This window comes from Pocillopora verrucosa, chromosome 4, assembly GCF_036669915.1.
Source record: "Pocillopora verrucosa isolate sample1 chromosome 4, ASM3666991v2, whole genome shotgun sequence".
NCBI lineage: Eukaryota > Metazoa > Cnidaria > Anthozoa > Scleractinia > Pocilloporidae > Pocillopora > Pocillopora verrucosa.
Genome location: NC_089315.1, coordinates 25044617 through 25055251, shown reverse-complemented (window position 1 = coordinate 25055251; position 10635 = coordinate 25044617). Strand labels below are relative to the sequence as shown.

Here is a 10635-nt window from a genome sequence, read left to right as displayed (position 1 = left end):
ATGGCCACTCGATCGTTGTTTGAACCAGTCGATATGTCAACTGTTAATTGTCCCTTCTTTTAATTCCACGGCGCCAACGACTTTCTTTTCATTTAAAACACTCACGCTGTTCTCGTTTTCCCATTGAACCACAATAAAACTCATCTTTAGAAGTGTTATATTACGCAAAACAATTGAGAAAAGAAACAACTTCAAGCAAGAGCGGTTAACCGACGAAAAGTACATTCAAAGATGAGCGCCAAATGGAGTTTTCTTTGTTTCCGATCACGGGCATGATCACGTGGACCTTTTAGCAAAGAGAATCCGCTGGCTTGACCCATTGCAGTCTCAAGAGAAACGCGCAACATTATTCTGTCTCTTCTGATCGGTTCTCCTCTCATGTTTTGATGATGACATAAATAATAATGTGAATTCACTCTATGTAGAAATAATCGACAAGAATCAAACAAGAATGCACGATTTGTGGCCGAAAGTTTTCGAGGAAAGAAAGACTCGAAACCCACTTGAGTTATGTTCACGGCGAAGGTGAGAAACAACACAAGCCAATCACATTAGGAAGTATAAGAGATACCTAGATGATCCCAGTGTACCAGTACCCAAATCAACAAGGCTTGACCACAACAAGCGTTCAGCAACACGTTCCAACACAGCTAGCCATCTCGATTCCTCAGTCGGTCTTTCCACTGAACTAGCAGTGGTGCCAACAGAGTCGAGTGCGTCTCATAACGGAGAAAACATTTGCACGAGAGACAGAAGCAACTACATGCGATTACAGAGGTGCATTGGAATTCTCGTCTGCAAATGGTTTTGCACAGTCCGAAGTGTTCCCGAGCTTGGAAAGGGGTGGAGAGGACGAAGATACAAGGTTGTCATTTTATACTACAAGTAAAATTTTATACCAGACCTACAAGGTATAGAAAAATTTTGTTGATCGCTGACTCAGAGAAGAACAACAAGTAAACTTTAGAGCTGTTATTATTGAACTGTGACTTGTACTTTTCATTTGTATGTAAAGAAGGAATTGTATTTTGCACCAAAAATATAAAGAAGTAATATTTTTTAGGAGGTCCAGTGATTGGGACATTTAAGAAATTAAGTAATGAAAAGAAACTCGGTTTGTACTTCTCACTACTAACAAGGCTTGTTTTAAAAATATTTTCAGATCAGAGTTTCAAATAAAGCAAATTGAAGAAGTCATTTAAAAGGTGTATTTTCTCGAAGGGAACAGTAACCACCTCTGTCTTGTCCGCATGCCAAATATTTGCAGAGTGTGTGGATGATCCATAAGTATTGGAACTCTCACAAAAATGTTTTGTAAGAATAAAAACAGAAAAACAATATTTTCGTGGGTGGGATAAAGAATCCCAGGTGGGATATGTAAATCCCGACCAGGATCCCAGGTAGAATGCATAAGTCCCACCTAAGATCCCGGGTGGGATGCAGGAATCCCGCATTAAATGCGGGATCCCAGGTGGGATCAAATTTTCATCCCAGGTGGGAAAGGTGGGATCCCACCACCTAGGGCGGGATCCCACCATTCCCACCTGGGATCCTGGGTGGGATTGCCGGGATCCCGCCTGACATTTTACCTGGGCCTCCTAATAAAATTCTGAGAGGGATGGGAGTGACATAGACTAGCAAGCACAGAACCATGCAATTGGTTATGTATTACAGATTTTGATTTATCTTTGTATTCAGGTATCATTTAGTGAAGTGTAAATAGGTTTAGTCTTAATTCTTCAGAGCAAGAAAGGTTCTCTTACAAATTATCCAGAGAGTATCTTTGAGCAACCAATTTTACAAGCGAGAATTTTAATTCAGGGATTTCACCTTAGCTCTAACGTGAGACAACACTGGAGGAAAAAATATGCGCAATTAAAACTGACTACAAAGCTGCAAAGCTAGATGAAAAATTGTTGGCTAACCATCGGTTAGATTTATCGTGTTTTGAACAACGCGGCCCAAGCCCACATCAGGCAGCACCTTGGACAGGAAGAGGCCTCTGTTGCGTTGTTCTCCTTATTCATTTGCTCACTAGTACTTTTGAAAGCAAAAGCTTGTTTCCACACGAAGAATCTCAAAGTCTGCAATAAACACCTCTAATCATACGGAAGCCGATAAGGGGAAATCCCAAAAACCTTTTAATTTATTCTTGTGTTCAAGATTTGTAAATGTTGTTTAGATCGTAAATCTTTTCAAACAGGATTTTTATTTTTTAACCTTTGAATTTCAAAAACATTTTGGGATTGCGCCTGATCCCTTATGGACTTTCGTAAATCAGGGCTTACTTATACATTTAACTAAAGCAAAACAGTCCGCGGCAAAACTGTTTGACACATATCATAAGCATCATTCACGCTACTCCTATTAGGAAGATACAGGATCATATAAGGGATGGAATTGATGAGCTCTTCCAGACTATGAATGTGGTCCCTCTGGTAATGTGGCAAAAATTTTGTTGCCGATCGTAGCCTCCCATATCTGATCCACAATGTATCTTATGTGTTGTGTTAAAGGCTACCATAAATTATGTAATTTTGAGTCCTAACGAGAGAAAAAGGATCCCGAGGGAGCCCTCCTTCACGCCTTGTTTACACCTTAAATAGAAGCTCCGTGCCAAATTTCGTCGCATTTGCAAATAGCTCACTAACATAACTAACATAGGATTAAAAAATAAACATGAGCTAATACTGTAGTCTAACCCAAATAACTTTATTTTCCTCTTCTTTTATAAATATAATGTTGAGTTAAAATATGCTAACATTTTATCCACGGGTTTCAGTCAGGTTTTTCGTCAGGGACCAGTCATTTTTTATACCCTGAGGAGGGGGAAGGGGCGGAGGATGGGGGGGAGGTCGGGGGGGATTAGTCGTGTCCAACAGAATGTATAGGGGAGACTATAGAAAATCGACTGCCAATTAATTTCCGATGAGGTGGGGTGGGGTGGGGTGGGGAAAAACTATAAGAATATTACAGAGCCTCGTGGGGGCCCTTAGTAAATTTTGTAGTGAAACAACCATTTTCCCCTAGCCCCTCTTTTCCCAGCGATAACTAATGGCCCCTTAGATAGAATCCTGAGTGAAATTAACCGAAGCATAAGCAATGTTTGTTTCTATGTTTAGCTCCCTTTTGGAGACAACTAGAAGCAGCACCTCTAACGGAAATCTGTTGTGAGAGATTACTCAGCGTTAACTGACTTCCGGTTGATTTTTTGCGGTAAGTGACCGATGATTGTAGATATCTCCTCCTGTTCACTTGGCTATGGAAGTTAAGGAGTTCATACGATTTGCAATTTAGGAGAGTCATTTCCAGTCACAATCGGAAGACTTGGAGGCTGATTACATACCATTTAGGTTGCTGTAAAGGAAGCAAACTTGTACGCTTATTAAAACTAAAAGTGTAACTTCTTTTCTACGCTCTGACGAAGGGCTAACGCTCGAAACGTCAGCTTTTTTACCCTTTACGGTGGCTAATTTACGTTTTCAACCCAGTTGTTAACACTAAATTAACTACTTTTGACAACAAGACCTTTTTAGTAAGGCTGCCTCGTGCATAAAAGAAAACTTCAGAAAAATGAATATTAGAATAAGACACCGGTTGCTGGAAAGCTTTCTCGAACAATCTTCAGTGCCTTAGATGCGAGAGGTTTTGCTTCAGTACGCATGCAAAGGTCATTCAAGCATATTGGAGGGAAAAACCCCTTTGGAGTGATAAGTAATTTGATATACTTCTTCCTTTTTCATTTCGATGTGAACGTTACTAACCAGTTCTTGGCTTTAAAAGCAGAAAGAACTCGAGCTTTAAATATGCTTCACTTAATTTTCAATTTAGCTTAAAGCAATTTTTAACCAGTGTTTGCGAGTCGCTGCAAATTATGGCAACGGTTTCGAGGAAATTGACAGTTCAGACATGGGTTGCATCACCAAATTAGCGCATTTCCGACTTCGCTACGTCTTTGCCTCGTGTCTTCTGCAAGAATGGCCTGATAGTCATGAACTGATAAAAAAAACTGACGTCAATGTAGTGTGTCAAAGAGATGGAGCTAGTTTGTAAGAAGGTAAAGACAAGATCGAAAACTAAGCCCTGGATCGGATCGCCTCAAACAGACGTCACATGGACACAACACGTCGTCAAAGTAAGCTTGTTTACTTATTTCGTTGCATCTTTTCTTCTTTGGCGATGTTTTACGTTTCCCACACGAACATTTTCATATTGCTGATTACCTTTGCGCTCAAAGGATATGACGTGTAAAGTTATGTTAGCGTAAGATTTCCGGTTCTCTGTATTTGATAACTAATTAAGGGTTCACTCGTTCTTCTACAAGTTCTACTTAAAGAAGGAAAACAAACGATTTGAAACTGATAAACTTCCAAAACTGCGAACAAAGATCCTGCTTGGTTGTAAGTTGTACCTCACAGGAGACCCCATCAGCCAAATATGAGAACTGAATAGCGAGGTATCAAAATATCATTCAAAATAATATTTCGGCCAGCCAGACCAGGCTTTTCTAGATTTAGATTATACTGGAGTATATCACGGCTTTACAATAATATGTTATCGTAGCTAAGCTTTCATACTTATAGGAGAACAAATATATTGTACCACCCTGTCATTTGTATTTCGAATACATTTACCTCCGCTTTCGTTTACCCACACGAATGTTTTCGAAATAATCTACTCTGAAAACCGTTTTTAGTGCGAAAGGGTAATCTCATTAAGTTAAAATGCGTTCGTAGGAAAATTTTCATGCAATTTCCCCTCCTCACAATGTTTAAGCTTCTTCCTCCAAAATTTTCGCTCGACAGTTTTCCACTTTTCCAATTAATGCTCTGTCCACTCTTGTCCGAATGATTTTGCCAATGTTTTCATTAACCATGCCTTATTATCATAATTTAACAAAGACATATGAGTGCTTAATCATTTGATTCATGATTTAGAGTCCTTATTAGGTGTAGATCGCTATACTATTAGTTTTAGTCACTCGTAGGAAGCTTGGTTGACAGGAACAAGGCAGGTCTTTTGTTGATCATATGTAAGGATGTTGATGGGATATCTTTGTTGACCATGATGATAAAAAGATGCTTAATCGTCCGAACAATAATTCAAGAGTCACTTTCAATTGTAAATTCAAGACATCAATTGAAGATCGCAATGTTTCGGCCATTATTTTAATTGCTAATATTTGAGAAGCGAGAAGATTCGTTGCACATAGTAAATCAATCAAAACGGGTCCCGGATAATTCTCTTTGTTTGAAATTTCCACGTCCGCATCAAGGGTCACCCACAAACAACCAAATGTAGAACGTTCAGCATACCAGGAAACACGAAGTCGTCTATGGTTATAAGCGAACACACGTACACTCGCTGAAAAGTTAAAAAAAACTGACAGAAATCGTTTTAGGGGAATCCCCCCTAATCCCCAGACCCTACCTCGTTCCAGTCTTCCTCTACTGTCATAAGAGCGATCCGCGGCGTCGATTGCACCATCACTTTCGCGTGCGCTTCTGTTATTAGGATCGCGAACTGAATACAAATAACTCGACTTGAAAAGAGTTTAAGTTACCACAGATTTTCTCTGTCCAGCAAGAAGAAACCTAAATTTCAGTATCCAAGCGGGTTAGAATGGGTAAGCAGTAAAGTCTAGCGAAGGGGCAGAGGTCCCTCTTTTTGCCGTTGTTCTAATCGAGCCGATTCCCCTTTTTATCTGCATTAATTTCAGCAGACTGGCTATTTATATCTCTAGCAACCTGTTGACAGTTTTCGATCAATCTTTCACGTTTGTTTCTCTTACAGGTTTCTCTCACATGGTATGAAGTGCGAAATCGAGCTCAAGGTTAGAGGGGATTTGTGTAATTAAAATGTTTCGTCACATATCAGTTTATCATCGCGCTAAAGAATACATTCGAGTTCGACGAAGAAACCTGCTCAGTGTGGAGAATGTTTGTGTTATGAACTTGTTGAAAACCCGAACTACAATGATCCTGTAGGGGCGTCCGAAAACATAAATTAAATTTCAGTTGGGCCATTCTTGTCAGACGAAGAAGTTTCAAAATTATTGTAAAATCTTCAGAGTATATATTATAATGAAGGCATCGAAAGCCTCCTCTGAAACCAGCGTCCTTAAATACTTAGGTGAATACGATTGTGATTCTAAATTGTCTTTAAGTTCGAGATACATGTATGAAAAAACATTAATGTGTTACAATTTATACTTCAGTTTACTATCAATACTAAATGGCTACAGGCCTCATTTTGGAAAAGAGGCTAAAGGTGATTCGCAAATGGCCTATTGAAAAAGGAACAGAGTAACAATTTAACCTATCCAAATGATATGGCTTTTTCATCTTGGTGTCCCACCGCGTCAAAATTTTTGTAATTATTATTTTAGAGAATCACGCTCAAAATGGATTCATAGTTCTCCTCTTTCTTTCCCTTAGATAACACTACTTTGGTTACTATGGCTGCAGTCTCCGATAAAATGTGAACCCATACCATGTCCTCTGTCAAAAAACATTGTACGGTATAGTCCCAATGGTGAAATAGTGGACTGTGTTCCTTGTGCCAACTGCCCCATTGGACAGGGATTGTCAGTTCCTTGTGGATCCAAGGTGTCAAATGACTCAAAAATTGAGTGTGTATTTTGTGAACCTAACAAAACTTACTCAGATAAGCATGGAAAAGGACACTGCAAAATGTGTCAAGATTGTGGTTTGAGGAATGTGATTCAGGAATGCACAGTTAACCACAACCGAGAGTGTGGGAAAACATGTCCTAAAGGATATGAATTTGATATTAACATTGATGACTGTGTGGAAGTGGAATCAATGATTCGCACAACTACTTCAACACATTCTACAAAAACTGTTAAATTGGAAACCAATCGCAAAGAGACAACTGAAACACAATCTAAAACGAAAGCCAATGATGTTACCACCACTGCCTCAAGTCCTTCAGTCAAAGTCAAGATAAACAGCAGTCGGCCACTAACAGGAAATTATGACTCTGCAAATGTGTCACCAACAAACAAAGTTCAGCCTGGACAGGACCACAAAGCAATTTTAACAATTAACTATGTTTTGATAGCTTTAGTCATTGTGTTTGCTCCAACTATCTTAGTGCTGGTGATAGTGATTTTCTACAAGAAAAGGCAAGATCACAGTACTCCAAGAGATGAAGAGTCAACAGGTAAGATTTTAACTCTCAAAAATTGGTCAAAAATCATTGTAGCAAGTCCTCTGATCTTGCCGTCAGGGAACTGATAGCATGATATCACAAGTAAAAATGCAAATGCGAACCTCAACCCTCAAATGCATGCAGTGCTTGGTCAAAAATTGCAATTAACTCAGAACATACCATTTTCAGATAATGCAGAAGAAATTACTCCACTGACTGATACTGGTGAAAGTGACGGTTCATCGCAGGCCACAGTCAGTAGCTCTTCAACACAAGGTATTTCAAACTTTGAATTCAACATAGAATAGGTTAGCATTATCTTACAACAAGAGAAAAACAAAAACAATAAGGATTGACAAGAAGTAATTTTAAAACATTTTGTAATTTTTTTCTTTATCTCAAGTTCTGGGGATTGAAATGGGGTAATTAAGTTCTTTATTGGAAGAGTATAACAGGGTAATAATTAGTAATATCAAATGAGTTAATAATGTAAATTGGCCACCATAAAGAGTTTATAAGCTGACATTTCAAGCATTATAGCCCTTCATTAGAGTGATTGGGAGAATTGTGGCTTGTATGTGTTTATACATGCAGATATTATGGAGCTACGCTATTTGTGGGAATATGGTGAAGAGAAAGCAAGAATGAAATTTAGTTAAACTCTTTCGATATAGTGATTTAGTTTGCAACTCAGTATAATAAAATTCTTTCATGATATCTCATTTAGCATAAACCAAGCTGCAGCCAGCCTTTGATCAGCTATCCAAACCTTGCCTCATCTAATTTTCATGACCTGAATTAGTAATGCCACTTTAAATCTAAAAGATGTTTGTATCTTGTATTGCTTTTATACAATTAGTGTAAAAATTAGCGTAAATATTTGAACCAAAAATTATATTTCAGTTTTCTGTCATAGTTCAACAATTGTCATTGTATGACCAAAGATTGTGGCTTTATCAATTAATGCATTTTATATATTGAATTCTTAAACTCTAAGATCTGATTCATTTAATTCTCTTCTATAGCTGCATCTGTTTATTTCGGCCCTTACATATCAGTAAGCCAAGAGTATATTCTGACAAAGGCCCTTTAGCTGCCAACAAGCTTTGAATTCTCATTACCTGGTGGCTGGTTCAAATATCAAAATTGTGTGGAGAACATGTCAATCACACCAGAGAATTTAAGAGAAAGAGCTTCAATTTTTTATGTCTTTTTTCATTTTTTATAATTAGAGGATTTGCGTGATTCTGCTTCTCAAGTCAACGCAACAGAACCACTTTTAACACAGACATTGGTGGACATTCCTACAGGTAAAATTGAGTTCATTAGACCATTTTACAATTGTGTAAATTGATTGGAGTGAGGCTGAAGGTGACCACGTTGTGATAGAGACAAGTATGAAGTTGGCATGATAACAAAGTAATTCACATTTGAAAAACAGCATTGTTTGTTTGCTTGGCAACCAAGCACACAACTGTAAAATGCACAATTGCATTATAACATTTTTCTTTTCAATATTTTTCTTTACATATCTCAGTATCCCTACAATTACCTTCCAGCAAATTAACCATAAGGTTACAAATTTTATGGAAATGTTCTAATCAATAATTAAAAAAAGCCCTGTATTTCATTTTTTTGCTTAACTATGATTTTCTTAAAATTATAGGTACATAATATTATTCATCAACAATTGTCTTTTTAGATAACAACATATCAATTAGAAATGAGGTGTCATCTCATGCCAGTGATGCTCAAGGCGAGGATGATGTGACTGTAGAAAATATTCCTGCAGGTGATAATAATTAGTCACAATTATAGCAAAAACCTCACTCCAAGGTTGTAAATCTTAATATGATGAGATGAAAAAGCACATACATGTATTGCAATGATACATGATAAAAACCCACATAACTCAAATGGAAGACAACTTTGATCAACCATTTATCCATATATCAACACATTAAAGGATACAGTTAAAATCCTGGCACCTGTAATTCATAAAAACTGCATAATTTTAATGATTTAACACAAAAGTCCCCAAATCTGGAAACTTATTGATGTGAAATGTGCACACCTCAAAATTGTGAAGTAAACATGTCTCAAATAATTTCAAATATTTACTACCTTTCCTTTTCTTTCTGTCACGTAGACGTTCATGTCTCTCAGATGGAAATGTTAGGTGATGTGAATGGCACCTTGTTCATCTATGTTCAAACACAACTTGATGCTGGCGAGACCTGCACTCGCAAAACATGGCGCAGTGTTGGAAGAGAGTTGAAGGTTCACTCTGATAAGTTAAACTTGATACAAGCTGATGGAAGAAGTCCTACTGAATGTCTACTTGAATATTTTAAAACTTTAGCAAAGGAGCCTACAATGAGGGAATTTGTTCAAGCCCTCAAAAATTGTGGAAGAAATGACATTGCAAGATACATCCGCAATTGGCCATGGGCAAATTGAGGAAGAAAGGAAAGAATACAGTATATGTGCCTCAAATAGTATTTTAAATGATAATTAATTTAATTTGTACAGTCACGAACCTTTCTCCTTCAATAGCAACAGAACCAAAATATTCCAAACAAAATTCTCAGAGAGAACAAGACAAGGGAAAGTGAGAACAATTCTGGGAATTTGAAGGAAGACATGGGTACATTATGCATCAAGAGCAGTGAGACAAAATGGTAGTCCCTTCTGGGACAAGACCATCTTTTACAAAATAAACCCAGACAGGATCAACAAGTTGAGTGATAACAAATACTATTAGACATAGTGTGGTCGCCATAAGCCTTGTATCCCAGAGTACAAAGATAAAGTTCCCTACGAAAGTTTCTAGCTGCTTGAGGCTAAGCGCACTAGCTATAGTTGGCTACCACAATGCTTATAAAATTAATACATACACATACACTGCACTTACATACAACAGACAGATAGATTAATTGATTGACAGATAGAAAAAAGTAAATAGACAGACAGATTGCTCAATCAATAGGTCAAAAGATAGATAGATAGGTAGATAGATAGATAGATAGATTTATTTTGCCAGAAAATATTTTCAATATTTATAATTGAATAACAATTTTGTTTTTCTGACAAGGCAGCTTATTTGCAAACCATGGGGCTTATGACTATGAGCTGCCCTAAAATACATTAATCATGTGTGGAATTACTAGTGGAACAAAGAACACAATAAATCTTTATTTTGATCATTGTTAAGTTCGACTTACAGCACAAACAATTCAATTTGTTCTTTGAAATTCCAACAAGGTTGTACAATAATTATCAATCTAATTAATGTATTTAGAGTACAATTTTTTCTGTCAATGTGCTTCGCACAAAAAAATGTTTTCTCTTACTCAACCAAAATAAGAGAAAATTACAACCAAAAAGTGCAAGGCTCAAGATTATTTCTTAGTATTGTACTGTGCATTTACACTGCCATAAAATGGCAACTTTCCACTCTCT

General features: G+C 37.3%; 1 protein-coding gene across 3 annotated transcripts; it reads left to right on the top strand.

Annotated features, from left to right (window-relative positions):
* Positions 1-3755: 3755 nt before the first annotated feature.
* On the top strand, positions 3756-10370 carry LOC131785020 (uncharacterized). 3 transcript variants are annotated; one of them, XM_059101862.2, is made up of 7 exons: positions 3756-4135; positions 5794-5833; positions 6438-7185; positions 7363-7449; positions 8406-8483; positions 8876-8965; positions 9323-10370. In XM_059101862.2, the coding sequence occupies exons 2-7, from the start codon at positions 5810-5812 to the stop codon at positions 9631-9633; spliced, it is 1338 nt and encodes a 445-aa protein (XP_058957845.2). In that variant the 5' UTR covers positions 3756-4135; positions 5794-5809; the 3' UTR covers positions 9634-10370. The 3 variants fall into 3 exon arrangements, with proteins under 3 accessions (XP_058957845.2, XP_058957843.2, XP_058957844.2); XM_059101860.2 differs by lacking the exon at positions 3756-4135 and adding an exon at positions 4327-4456; XM_059101861.2 differs by lacking the exon at positions 3756-4135 and adding an exon at positions 5482-5626.
* Positions 10371-10635: the final 265 nt, after the last annotated feature.